This window comes from Chiloscyllium plagiosum, unplaced genomic scaffold (assembly GCF_037043375.1).
Source record: "Chiloscyllium plagiosum isolate Xiang-an unplaced genomic scaffold, Cpla_swu_hap1 HiC_scaffold_1, whole genome shotgun sequence".
In the NCBI taxonomy this organism is placed as follows: domain Eukaryota; kingdom Metazoa; phylum Chordata; class Chondrichthyes; order Orectolobiformes; family Hemiscylliidae; genus Chiloscyllium; species Chiloscyllium plagiosum.
In genome coordinates this window covers 40,341,294-40,355,723 of record NW_028270139.1, presented here as the reverse complement: position 1 = coordinate 40,355,723, position 14,430 = coordinate 40,341,294, and the positions used below count along the sequence as shown (strand labels likewise).

The window sequence follows — 14,430 nt, the reverse complement described above, 5'->3', positions numbered from 1 at the left end:
ATTATTTCCCCATCTCTTTCTCTAAGAAACGTTTCCTCACTTTAGCTTCTTTCTTCCTTTTTTACATATACAAAGCATTTGTTCTCCATTTTGATATTACTTGCAAGTTTACCCTCAAAGTTATGTTCTCTCTCTATTATTCTGTTGGTCATTTTTTATTGGTTATTAAAACTTGCCCAAACACCTGGCTTACCACTTAGCTTTGCCATATTGGATGTTTTTTCTTTCAATGTGATGCTATCCTGGTGAGCCACGGTGGTCTTCCTAGATGAGGCACGTGCACGATTTCATAAGCTCAAAGTACAGCACTTTTAGGAATTACTTCTTAATCAATTTATACTTTATTGCATTGCCACCAAGCAGTTAGCATTTAGTTTGTTTTCACATGGCCCTCAATAATGTGCTGAGGTTTTATGAAGGTAGAGATGGAGGATCTGAGCTTGCAGTCCTGCTGCAAGAATAACATAATCAAGTGTTGATAGTATTGTTTACTTTGAAATGCTATTCTCAAAAAAGATATAAAACAATGAGTGATGAGGAAGAGCTGGTGGCAGAATTGGGGCATTGTTTGTATGGGTAAACCTATTGCATTGCCTGTTTATTATTCTATATATAGTTTTCTTAATAATATACTTTTTGAGAACAGTGGAATATCCATATTCCCCTTAGAAAATAGAACCAGCTGCTTAACATCTAGCACACAACATTAGAAAGAAACTGGACTTGAAACATCATCATCAGTGGACATTGACTATCACTCTGTCATTGCCAGGGTTTTGCCATGGACAGAGGCTGCACTTGTATTCTTTGTTGGCGCCAATGGGAGAGGGAAGTAGTACAACATATGCTTGTGTATTGTCAAACAGCAATAACATTGTTCATTTATTTAATAGCTGTCTGACAGATTCAAGAACCTGTCCTTTACAGAGCTTTGGAACTTACTGTTGTTCTTCTGATACAGACTTGTCAATGACTTTCTGTAATCTTGGCTTTCTGTGTTGTGTCTCCTGCCTCACTGTGCTGCTTCTGGGGAAAATGCCCTCCATTAGGTCCATGGTTGTCTTCATATTTGAGTCTGGATCTAAAATCTCTGCCAAAGACTTATCTTTGCCAATGATCTCCTTGGCAAGTTCTTCTGACTTGAGGTCTTCGGGAGACTTCTTATTTTCTTCTAGTGGCATAGGAGAATGTTTGCAGTCTGAGTTTTCTTGGCTTGTGGCAGCCTTTTGTGTTTGAATAAATGAACTATCCCAGCTCTGGTTACTGCGCTGTGCGTTTTGGGTTGAGAGAGCCTGTTCTGCGGCTGCTGGAGTGACCACTGCTGCACTTCCCAGCTCACCGTTCATTGTAGAAACATTGCAATTGCAGGGTAGGTTTGTTTGGTCACTTCTTTCTGTCCAGGTCTTTTCAGGAAACTTATTCTTTGCAGCGTCTTTGTCTAGAAACCTTTAAATGCAGAAAATTGGAGTTAACCAACACACTACAGCCCACATTCAAACTTGACAATGATAACAGCTGGTAAATGTTATTTTCTGAATAAATAAATCAGTAAACCAGACTGGAAATTAAGAAAAATGCATTATTGGGTTGGTTTATCAGTCAGTAATTACAACACTGCAGAACGCTCCTTCAACAACATGTTCCAGAACTGTGACAACTACCACCTAGAAGGACAAGGACAGCAGATACATGAGAAAAAAAGATCCCCTCCAAGTCACCATCCTGATGTGGAAATATAATTGTTGTTTCTTCACTGTTACTGGGTCACAATCCTGGATCCCTCTCCCTATCAGCTCTCTGGATATATTTTCACCAACTGGACTACAGCAACTCAAGACGACATATACCACTGCCTTCTCCAGTTAGGCACTGGATTAGGAACAGGCAATAAATGCTGGCCCAGCCAGTAATGTCCACATTTCTGAATGAATGAAAATCCTAATAAACAAAAAAATGTACTCCAATATCAGAATTTATTATGTTGCACATTTATAGTCCCATTTTGGAGAGTATTTCAGCTTTCAATTGTCAGTTTTTCACCTTTCCACCAATAGGAAACATCCTTTTAGCAACCACACTGTCCAGTCCCTCTGTAGGACCAGTACATGAGAGTTCTGTGCTTAGTATTCCTGTCCTCTTATTTTGATGGCCTTGCAAGAGACAGATGGAAGTTTCACACCCACAAGGTCATTCCCGAAACCATGACCTGCAACTATTTGGATCATGGCTTAATATCTGGTCATTCCAATGGGACTTGTGCTGACATTATTTTGAGTCTCCTCTGGCATGATTATTTAATAGCAGTGCCAATGATCCTGGCATCAGAATACACTCGGTAATAATTAAAGGAAAATTATCTGTGTATATATTCAAAAAGGTGAAGGGAACCATAGATCAACTCTACATAAGCCATTACAGTTCATTGATGCCCACCTTAAATGAGGGAGCCCTTATTATTTGAAAACTATTTGTACTTCTAATGTTGACCACCAAGTGGCACTAAATCACCACTCTGTACAGATGTGGGTGCTTCTGAACTCCAGCAATGTCATTCATTCCATTCAGAATACGTGAGCGTTCTCTGGAGCTGTGGCACAGATTTGGAGGACTAATTATTGCAGGGAATATTTCCATATTTGGGATTTTCCAACAGTATTTTGTGTGTACAGTTCCATGTAAGATACACGACCTTATGCCGAGTTATGTTTGGCTGAAAGAATTGAAATTATTTGAAATGTCTTGAAAATTTGTATGTTGAATTCTGAACTCAAATTTGGTAAGCTCCCAAATGTGGATTCTCTTGCTTCCACCTTCCAACTTATTCTCTTCTTTTCCTAAAGTTGCTGGCTCTTATAAGGGCACGGCTGCACAATATCTCACAAAGGTATCATTCCCTCGTGAATCAATGTGCTCAGTAAATGAAAACAGGTTGCTGATGGGAGATGAAAACAGTTATTCCTGTGATTTTGGATAAATGTGAAGAAGTGTTCTAACTTGTTTAAATGTCTGCCTCTAACCCAACTGCAGAAGAAAGAATTTATATTAGAAGCCAATTATACATAAATATGAAATGTTATATGTATCTTTGAATTGTTTTTACGATGTTTTCAAACCTGGATTAATACAAGTATGCTTCTAAGATTTTTTTAAATCAACTGACTTAAAAACAATAAGGATGATGGCACTGGAAGAACAATTTGGAATTTCAAATGACCCAACCACCATAAATCAGAAGGCAAAGGTGTATTACTGCCTCAGATTTAAAATTAACAGTTTTCTCTTAATGCAAGAGAGGTCCACTGCCTAGACAGGCCTGCTGTTGTTTGGAGGATGTAGTGACAAGCAGATAGCAGTGTAGCAAAAGAGCAGAACACCAAAGGAAAACAAATCTCAGTGCAATATCAAGCCTATTTATTAACCACCATATTGCCTATTCCCAAAAAGCTTTGAATTCCTGACCTCAGTTAAATTTCTATAAAGAATAAACAACTTTAGACTAGGACCCATGGACACAGCCTTAAAATTAGAGGGGGCCAATTTAGAATGGAAATGAGGAGACATTTCTTCAGCCAGAGAGCGGTGGGCCTGTGGAATTCATTGCCACGGAGTGCAGTGGAGGCCGGGACTTTGGGTGTCTTCAAGGCAGAGATCGATAAATTCTCGATTTCGCAAGGAATTAAGAGCTACGGGGAGAATGCGGGTAAGTGGAATTGAAACATCCATCAGCCATGATTGAATGGTGGAGTGGACTCGATGGGCCAAATGGCCTTACTTCCACTCCTATGTCTTATGGTCTAACTCCCACTTATAAATTCTGGATAATTTGTCCTATGGAACACTGTTAGCATTCTGCACCTTTATTTATCTGACTAATTTGTTTTATATAAGTTCCTAAATGTGGTTTATTTTACTGAGTTGAAATATGAATGTAAATGGCTGCCAGTGCCACGTAACAGTGCATTTCCTCAGTGCACTGTACATGCCAGCAGTGCTGTTTCTATACAGAGAGCTCATGTTAGCCACAGGACAAAGTTCAGCAACTACAACTACAATTTGCATCATTCTCAAAGGAAGGTGACAGATACTGTACCCATTGCCCATGAATTATTGCACACTTTCCATGTTACATTGTTTCCAACTAATAAATGAAAACCACATATAACATAATTCAATATAAAAATAACTATGTCTTAAGAGGATGGCTAAAAAAGAAAATGAGAATTTGATGTGTTTAGTCGTGTGGCAGTGGGATTGGAGGTCAAGGACACATCATGTGCCTCCCTGACAGAGCTCGGCTTCTGTGCAGACCTTAGATTGTGGACTGCTCTGTGGGGGTGAGCAGCCAATGTGTCTACCGTGGGACCATTTTGGCTGCAGTGCTGGTATGTAATCATCTAGCAGACTGCGGTTGAATGGGGAATCCTCCAGCTCAATTCCCGGGGGCTTCCTGATGACAGACAAAAGGGTGACTGGAGCAGAAGTCTCCACAGCCCAGGCTGCAGGTCTGAAAGGCCCCAGCTCCGCCCATCTAGAGAAAGAGTCCACCCTCTTCAGCCCACCAGAACGGTTTCAGGCTGGTTAACAGATGCTCTCCTTGCAGGCAGCTGAGGGTGCCTCAATGTCAAGGTGCCTCCACACTCACCCACCTCCCTCAGGAGTGCTCATGTGTGCCAGTCTGACATCACTGTGGGCTCCAAGCTCAGGAACCTGCTCAAGGAGAGGGAGTGCAGAGTGGTACCACTGCAAAGCTGCCTCCTACAGAGGCTGTTCTGACAATATGGGCGAGTTTAGGGACGAACAAATAAACAAATTAGACAAATTGGATCTTTCAGCCCTTCTATCCTGCACCAAAACTCAAAATGATTATGGCAATTCTGCTTGTGTTTTGAATCCCACACTCCCACTTTACTCCCTCTATTATTTGATTCCCTTGTCTAAATAAAAATCTATTCCTGAACATCGTAAAAATATGAACTGAAAGGCTTTCACACTCCCCCCAAGGTCAGTCAAAAATAACCACCTGAGGCAGAGAGTTCGAAAGTCAGACAACCCTCAAGAAAATAATCCTCCTTGGTACGGCTATGTAAAGGCGACCCCTAATTTAAAACAGACTCCCCTCGTTTGGTACTTACCCAGAAAACACTATTATTGTGTGCACCTTCTCAAGATCATTTAAGATTGCCCACATACTTAAAAAAAAAATCACCTTTCCCTCTTCTAAACTCTAGGCCAGTCTGTCAGACCTGTCCTCAGGCACCCACATAGGTCTAAGCTGGGATCCTGACACACAAAGTGCAAAGTAATTCAGGTGCAGACTGGGTCTATTTTTAAATAAAGCCCTGATCTGCTATCTGTTGAATTTTGGGACTGGTGGATTAGAATGTAGCAGGTGGTTAGTTACCTGGCCAGAACTCCACTCTCCTTCCTGTGAAACAGCTCTTCTGTCTCCTGATCACCAACACTAATGGGAGAAGGCGGTTGTGGAAGATCCTGGTCTCTAACCCTTGGAATGAGTGTGGGATCCTGTGGAGGTGGTAGTAGAGGAGTGGGGTAACAGCTACTAAAAGCCTGCTGTTCCAGATCTTGGATAAACACATCGTCCTCCTCTGCAAAAGAAGATGACGACTTGAGCCGTAGTGGAGAAGGGGACGAGTGACCACTGGGCTGTGGTGAAGGTGGTCTAGCCGGCGGCACCTCAGACTCCCAGGTCCTGCTGCTGGCTGTTCCAGGACCCTGCCCCTGTTCGGCTTGTTTGAAGATTAACCCAGTGATGTGGGGGAGAAATGGGCTCCGCTTTGTGGTGTCGTCGTGTATCGAATTGACCCATTTCATTTTAGGAGCTGGAGGCCTCTGAGGTGGCACGGTCTTCTTTGATGCTGTTTCAGCTCTAATTCCCTCCGGCTGATAGTTTACAAAGGGCTCCGGTCCTGCCGTCGCTGGTTTGGTGCTGACAGTTTCGTGAAGTCTCGCGAAAGATTTACTGCGTTGTTCCGAAGCTGCTTTGCCCGCTGCTGAGTTATCACTTGCACAGCGATGGCTGTGTTGGCTGATGCTGGTCAGCTGACTGAGGCTCGAGGTGCTTCTAGGCCGGTAACCTTCTCGTGATTTGTGTTTCTCATTCTGACTCGGCAGTCTGCTTCCTGCCATGGGCTTTGGCTCCTTCTCATAACCAGCTGGAAGATGCGTTCCTGTCGCCTTGCTTTTGCAGTCCATTCCTTCATTGCCATAAGACCTTTAAAAGTCAAAAACAAACAATCTCCTTAAAAATAAAATCACTGATTTTATTGCAAATAATAACAGGGAATGCTGGAAACAGTCAGCATCTGAGCTGGCCCCAGTGAAGAAAGAAGCATTTGAAATTTCAGTAATTGGCTCGAAGAGTTCGAGGCGTAACAGATTTTCAATAAATACAACAGCTGCTCAAGGAGAAGTGGGAAGAACAAAAGGGCTCGTCTGTGATAAAGTGGAGGGTAAGAGAAATTTAGTGACTATTGGAATTTAGGGATTATTGCAGTCCGTGTTAGTTTCTTGCTCTTTTCCCTCCACTTCCAATTTATTTTCCCACTTCCCTTGCTTACACCTTGGTACAAATCCACAAGCTCTACCAGCCATTTGGTGCTTCAGTCAAACAGTGTTTTCTTGGGCAGCACAGACCGTGAGGGCAACAAACTGTTCCACTGTGGCAGGCATCGCAGCCAAATCCAATCCAGTAATCTGTATCTGAGGGTGCCCCTACCATTATTCTGACTGGGATTAACAGAGACTAAGGCCAACTGTATCAGCACAGGTCAATGCCATTTCATCCACTACACCTGTACTGACTCCAGGCAGACAATTCTGCCTTGTATCTCCAATATTATCTACCCTGCCCTGAGTACCTCAGTCAATCCATGCTCCAACAACTTTTCTTAACACACTTTCACTCTTAAATGAGATGTTTGAAATTAATAACTGAGCAAAGTTTGAGAGAAGATTTGTAGCTCGGGTGCTCGTTGTTGTGGTTCTGTTCGCCGAGCTGGGAATTTGTGTTGCAGACGTTTCGTCCCCTGTCTAGGTGACATCCTCAGTGCTTGGGAGCCTCCTGTGAAGCGCTTCTGTGATCTTTCCTCCGGCATTTGTAGTGGTTTGTATCTGCCGCTTCCGGTTGTCAGTTCCAGCTGTCCGCTGCAGTGGCCGGTATATTGGGTCCAGGTCGATGTGCTTATTGATTGAACAGATTCAATCAACAAACACATCGACCTGGACCCAATATACCGACCACTGCAACGGACAGCTGGAACTGACAACCGGAAGCGGTAGATACAAACCACTACAAATGCCGGAGGAAAGATCACAGAAGCGCTTCACAGGAGGCTCCCAAGCACTGAGGATGTCACCTAGACAGGGGACGAAACGTCTGCAACACAAATTCCCAGCTTGGCGAACAGAACCAGAATAATAACTGAGCCACTGACCCTATCCAACTAGAGGAATCAGTCAACGAACAAAATTTTCTCTGAATGTAAAATCTCCTGGAAACCCCTGCTTCATTGGGAATTATTCCACTACCTCCAGCATCTCCTCAAAACAGCCAGTTCTTTTCCCTGAAAACATCGCAGCTGTACGCTCTATTAATTTACTGCCCTTTCGGGTCTGAGGTTTCCAAAGTTGCAGATGTTATATGCTACCAAACTATTGTAACTCTTTCCCTCTATTTTCTTGTAATCCAGTGTATCTTAAAGCCCCGAAGTTTGAAGGCCCTTTATATGGCTTTCAATATTTCTTGCATGAGCCCTTCTTCAGGAAGGGCTTCCTGAAGAAGGGGTCATGCCTGAAACGTCGATTCTCCTGCTCCTTGGATGCTGCCTGACCTGCTGCGCTTTTCCAGCAACACATTTTCAGCTCTGATCTCCAGCATCTGCAGTCCTCACTTTCTCCTTTCAATATTTCTTCCCTTGTTTTCAAGAAATAGACCAGTAAGTCTCTATCTTCCTCCAAACCTGTTCATACTCCCACTGCACATTTTCCTTCCTAAATTATATTACTTCAATCCTATCCCTCACCCCATTTAGAAAAGAAAAACTCCTTTCTGGGATGTGGGCATGACTGGCTGGGTAGTATTTATTGCCCATGCCATCTTGCCCTTGGGAAGGTGACAGTGAGCTGCCTTCTCAAACTGACCGCTGGCCTTGGGTGTAGGAAACACACGGTTCTGGAAGGGCAATCCCAGTCCATGTCCTTACAAGATTCTCTGATCATTTAAAACATCCTCCTTACCAGGACAGCACCCTTCAATTTTAATTCTACTTCTCTTTGTTATCAGACGTGAATATTTCCTGTTCTTACTCGCCCTGGTATTAGAGTCTGGACATCATTCAGGTCACTGATTGTAGCAAGGGTGACACATGGAATGTGACAATTGGTGTCTGGGTTGCAACAGAGAAAAAGAGCTGCCTTATATCCCCTTGGTTTACTATCCTGTGACAGACAGAACATGGGGTGGTTATTTGATTAGCAATGATGCACAGGAATATGGGAAAAGGTTAAGAGATTGGCAGTAGGTAATGGAGCTAGGGCAGGCGTGATGGGGCAAGAGGCCTGCTTCTGCACTGTGAGAATTCTGTGATTCTGTAACATGTTAGGAAATACCTGGCTGAGGCCAGGATCAGATTGAATGGTAACTGCCTGTCTTTACCCTGGCTCTGACATTGAAAAACTGGTAAGGAACTGACTGCCGAGTGGAATGGATGGAATGACACTCAGGCCATGAATCAATGGCTTCAGGACATAGCACGTAAGAAATAAAAAGGTTTATAAGGATACTGCCAGGGTTGGAGGGTTTGAGCAATAGGGAGAGGCTGAATAGGCTGGGGCTGTTTTCCTTGGAGCATCAGAAGCTGAGGCGTGACCTTATAGAGGCTTATAAGATCATGAGGGGCAGGGATAGGGTAAATGGAAAAGGTCTTTTCCCTCAGGTGTGGGAGTCCGAAACCAGAGGTTTAGGGTGAGAAGGAAAAGATTTAAAAGGGACCTAAGGGTAACCTCTTCATGCAAAAGGTGGAATGAGCTGCCAGAGGCATCTGGATGGGTATTTGAATAGGAAGTGTTTAGAGGGATATAGTCCAAGTGCTGGCAAATGGGACTAGATTAAGTTAGGATATATGACAAGCATGGACGAGTTGGAGTGGAGGGTCTGTTTCTGTGCTGTACATCTCTATGACTCCATGATAAATGACAGGAAATAGGGAGTAAACACAACTGAATATCGACAGCAGGCAAAAGTTTCAAAATTTGCAACATCTTTTTCCATACCAGTCTTGTGATGCTGCCCTCACTAGCTGTTGCCCACAGTCGGAACGCTGTAGTCTGGGCACTTGTTGCATTCTCGATGTTGACGGTACACTGTGAACCAAACAATGCATGTTAGAGCACTGCATTCACTCAGGGCTTTTGAGGGACTCCTGGAGTGGTAGATTGTGTGGGAACAGTACCTGAAAGGTTGTAAGAGACAATATAATACTATTCCAGCTGAACATTCTATAAGAGGCATTAAAGTGGGAGCAATGTAGCAACGAAGAAACTTACACGGAGCTCCAGGTAAATGGAATGCATTCCCTGCAATGAGCTTTCTGGTCTGAGGAGTGGACTGAATTGCTTTGGTTATGCTCCATTATTCACCTGGATGCTGGGAGCAATCCCAGGAGGCTTCACAGAAGTTGGTGGGTCAAATTGCTAAAGTGAGAGCTATGAGTTAAAACATTTTTTAAGTGTAAATTTTGTGCGGCAAAATTTTTATTTACTTCTGACAAGCCTCCAGCCATCACGTGCCACCTCACAGGTGGGAAATGCTGTTTGAACAGCTGATCAGACAGATCGCGGCAGCCACAGAACCGGAACTTGCTCTTCAAAGAGGGGAGATAATTTGAAAGAAACAGCATAGTATGTTATGGTGGATCAATTCTGTACAACATCTCAGGACAGCTCCAGTAACACTTCTATAATTAACCTACATACTATGATCTGCTGACTAACATGTAATTGGAAAAAGTACAAGAGGGAAGTGAAATCGGTTCTGAGCTGTAACAAATTGACAAGAAGGCAACTTCACGAATGGAATCTTAATTCAAGAAGGAACTAGACTCATGACAGCCATCAGTTTTAATAAAATTTGATGTTATTTTACATAACTGGCACACAACAATTCTTCCCTCCCCAATCCTCATCAATGTAGTTTTTAGGAAACACCTTTCCAAAACTGTGCTTGAATTATAATATCACAGTAGGTTAAAATGGATGAATGACATGAGGAAGTGAGGCAGGCTTCACAGCTATAGCATAGCACTAGCTTTACAACACAGACCGACATGCCCAGGGATATGCAAAGGGAAGCAGAACCATTCAAAGTTTCTTGAAATAGCTAAACATGCAGAAGAAATGAACACTTGACATGTCTGTCAACTTAATCTGAATCCCTTTCCACTTTGCTTCATTCGCCTTATAAAGTCTTTCCAACTGTTTTTCTCATCTTTCTTTCGTGGGACTCACTAAACTCAAAATATACCTCAGAGGCAGAAGTACAGAAAAGCTGAACTAACAGACCTGAGCACCAAACAAGAAGATTCAGAAGTGTGGTGGACTAAAGCAATGTCAAATCTTAATTAATTAGATTTGATAATTCATAGTGTGTAATAAATAGAGGGAGGGAACATATGCTAAGTGAGTATAGTTCAATATGAGTAATGCAGCGACAATATTGTCACCTCCTCCAGCCGAACAAGACTTGGAGACCTCTGCATTCCTGGCTCTGTGGTGCACTATTGGCAGTCGCGCCTTTAGTTGCCTAAGCTGTAAACTCTGAAATTGCCTCCAGAAATCTGTCCATTTCTCTCTCCTCCTTAAAGTGCTCCTCCAAGTGTACATCACCTGAAATTTCCTCATGTCGCTTGGTGTCCAATTTTGCTCGGTAATCCTTTTCCTGTGAGGGGCATTGGTTGCTTAACAATGTTAAAGGTGCTATATAATTAAAAATTGCTGTTGAAGGCAGAAATCATATTTATGAGGTCTAACTCACAAAAAAGAATGAAGCAGAATAGAAAGTGCATAGTTCTTTTGCAAGAATAGAATAATGTAGCGGAACCGACTTATGAGCGTACATCTGTAAATTACAGATCAGTTATCCTTTAGCCACACATCCAAAACCAAAAAGACCTAAAAGCTGTATGGCCTTTTGAAAGCAGACCCCAAACAACCTGCAGACACACTGGGTTCAGACCCTTTGGTATAAACAGACCTAAAAACGAGTTTCTTTCCTCCCACAGTCTCCGATTTCAGTGTGTCCACAGATCAATTCAGGTTTGTTCAGGTCCATTCTGGCATTTTGGAATAAAACTTTGCTTGGCCCAAACAGACCCAGAATGGGCCTAAATGTGAAGAGCAGCAACAAATGGAGACAAAGAACAATAATGAAATAAAAGTTTACAGATGCCACCAAGTTTTTGATCAAGAACTAAACAGATATTTTGCTTTTGGAATTGAGACGATTAGTGAAAGACGATTAGTAAGGTAAGAATGTTAAAAACTGAAAACATCCTTTTTCTGGAAAACAATTGGCCCAGAGGGTTTTGATTCAAGGATTTCCGAAATTTGTTTCTGGGTATATTTCTTCTAATGCCCGATGCTACCAAAAAAGTTGATATTGGAACAGTTTATAGTGGTAAGCCTGCACATGCTCAGATTTGCCCATTGATACTAGTGGAAGTAGTAACATATTCTCTTTTCACAGATCAGGAAGGATAGCATTTTTGGGTGGCTTAATGACATTGAATTTCAGCCCTGTGAGAACCAGACTTGAGTGCTGCAACATTTAGTTTCTAATGTGAGCAGAATGAAGCAGCGGCGGGGGGGGGGGGGGCTGTTCTCAGTGAATAAAAGGAATATCAAAGTTACAGTAACCCATAACACACAGCAAGCTAAAATAAACATGCACAATAGGGATAGATAAATAAAGAGCAAATCACTCATCCCAACCTTTGTGTATGATCAACAGTGATTTTATCTGGATATACTTTTAACTTTCACTGCTCAGGTTAAATATACATGGAATCATATTGCAGGGAAACAGATCCTCAAGTCTGATTCGCCTATGCTGACCAGGCTTCCCAAACTAAACCAAACAGATGCTTTATATATGACAGAATCACTTATGCTGCAACCCTTATATAGCACAATTCTAAAATTTTTTTAATATAGAATTCCTACAGCATGGAAACAGGCCCTTCGGCCCAACAAGTCCAAACTGACCTTCCAAAGACTAACCCACCCAGACCCATTCCCCGAACCTATTGCTCTACATTTACCCCTGACGAATGCACCGACCCTACACATCCCTGACCACTACGGGCAATTTAACATGGCCAATTCACCTCACCGGCACATCTTTGGACTGTGGGAGGAAACCCCAAGCACTGGAAGAAACCCACGCAGATACGGGGAGAATGTGCAAACTCCACACAGACAGTCACCTGAGGCTGGAATTGAATCCAGGTCCCTTGTGCAGTGAGGCAGCAGTGCTAATCACTGAGCCACTACGCCATCCCAATATAGAATTGACCTGCAGATGCAGTTAGCCCTTTATGTTGAATAATACAATCCTTTTAGTGGACAGCAGACATATCCACCATAGATAATGTGGAGAATTGACAGCAGGTACTAATGCTGTGCAACACACACTTCACATCTGGATCAACCTCATTAGCAGCTGCACCAGGAGTCACAAACTGAATTCAATGATCACAAATCATACACACCCATGGATGCTGCCCACACAGTCAGTGCCCATCAACTTAGAGAAGGATGGATCCTTTGTGCTGGTACCAAAAGGTCTGTTCATGGCATAGAGAACATCCTAGAGAGAGAAAAGTGCAATTAGAATCTAACATAGTAAACATAATGCAGGAGCTGCATGTTCTGACTAAACAGCATTAGTAAATATCCCCCTGACCTCTGGCTTATGGCATTAAGAGAGAAGCTTGACAAGATTATATTTGCCGTAATTTCAAAAAAATAACAATTGCTTTGCCAGTTGAAATTCTGATTTTCTTTCACCACTTACTATTAGATTAAAAAATTCCCATTTAAATTTCAGAAAAAAAATTACATATGCCAAAGGGGAAAGAATCTAATCTCCCAAAATGCACAAACTCAGTGTGAAATCTGTTGTTATAACATCAGGTAAAGAATTAATTGCCTACGAAATGACAGCACCCAGGGAAAATACTGAAACAATATGCGTTTCCTGATCATGACCAGCAGGAACCATTGTATATGCCACAGCTGGCATTTGTTTCAATAAAAATAAAAACTGCACTGCATCGTTGTTTTGAATTAATCTGATAATCTAGACAGAAACAATATCAATCAAACACATATTGAAAGATAATCAGTTCACCAGAGTGTAGTAATGATTTCATGTTGTTTAAATCTTATCAACTGGTTATATTATATTATTTGTGTTTATTGGCTGACTGAACAGGATAACAACTCAGGAGAGGGGTCAGAGAAGTCAATGTCCAGCAACATTTGGAAAGACACCTCAAAGAAATCATCAGACCCCATCACAGCTTTTCCCCTGACTGAAACATTGTGTTGAACACTTGAAAACCTCCCAGGTAGTCGTTCATGTTGGCACAAGCATTTTAAAAAAGTTTCTTTTAATTGTTTCAATGTTGGAGTACCGCACCAGATTTATAGTAACATTAAATTTAACCAGCATTTGAACCTAACTCAGAGTTTAACCATGTGAACTAACAATTCTGAGGCACTCTTGTCAACGGCCATTATAACAGTGCCTCAAGCATAATTGTGTCATGAGAGTCAGTGCAACATGATGACTGACACTAAAGACTGATAAATACCTGTGCTATTCATCAACACAGACAGATAAAACCTATAATGAGAGGATGCAATTAATGGGTAGGGTAGGATTACAAAGGATTTCCTGACAGTTAATTGTCTGCTACTCTAACAGTAGAGATTTCACTGAAGTTCTGGCAAATTCCCTTTTGATTATTTTCAAACTTGTCAAGCACAGAATAGTTCCCATGATCTGAAACAAAAATCATTATTCTTGCATATCTTGACGCAATTTTAGACAACAACTGATGACTATAGCACATGCACCATGAGGCTGCACATTAACAGGTTCTGTATTCATCAGTGCTGATTTCTCAGGCATGGAGTGCAATTGTGAAGCTTAATGGAGCAATACCAGAAGAACAATAATAGGCAACTTCGTAAATAGAAAGCAAAATAGTAGACTACTTCAGGAGATAGCCTGATGAAATAGGTAGACAATTGATAGATGCAATTTAATCTGGGTAATCATGAAGCAATATACTTTAAGAGGAATAACATGGAGAGGTTGTATGGTACTAATGTGAGGGATTGCAAGAA

General features: G+C 42.0%; 1 protein-coding gene across 6 annotated transcripts in view; it reads right to left on the bottom strand.

Moving 5' to 3' along the window:
* Positions 1-14,430, bottom strand: part of shroom3 (shroom family member 3) — a 432,635-nt gene that overhangs the window by 13,493 nt on the left and 404,712 nt on the right. For all 6 annotated transcript variants that reach the window (XM_043695296.2, XM_043695305.2, XM_087986057.1 and 3 more), the window contains 4 exons: positions 12,786-12,883; positions 9,292-9,381; positions 5,402-6,232; positions 943-1,446 (listed from right to left, as the gene is read on the bottom strand). In XM_043695296.2, coding sequence (XP_043551231.2) covers positions 943-1,446; positions 5,402-6,232; positions 9,292-9,381; positions 12,786-12,883 — 1,523 coding nt within the window. The remainder of the gene's footprint in view (positions 1-942; positions 1,447-5,401; positions 6,233-9,291; positions 9,382-12,785; positions 12,884-14,430) is intronic.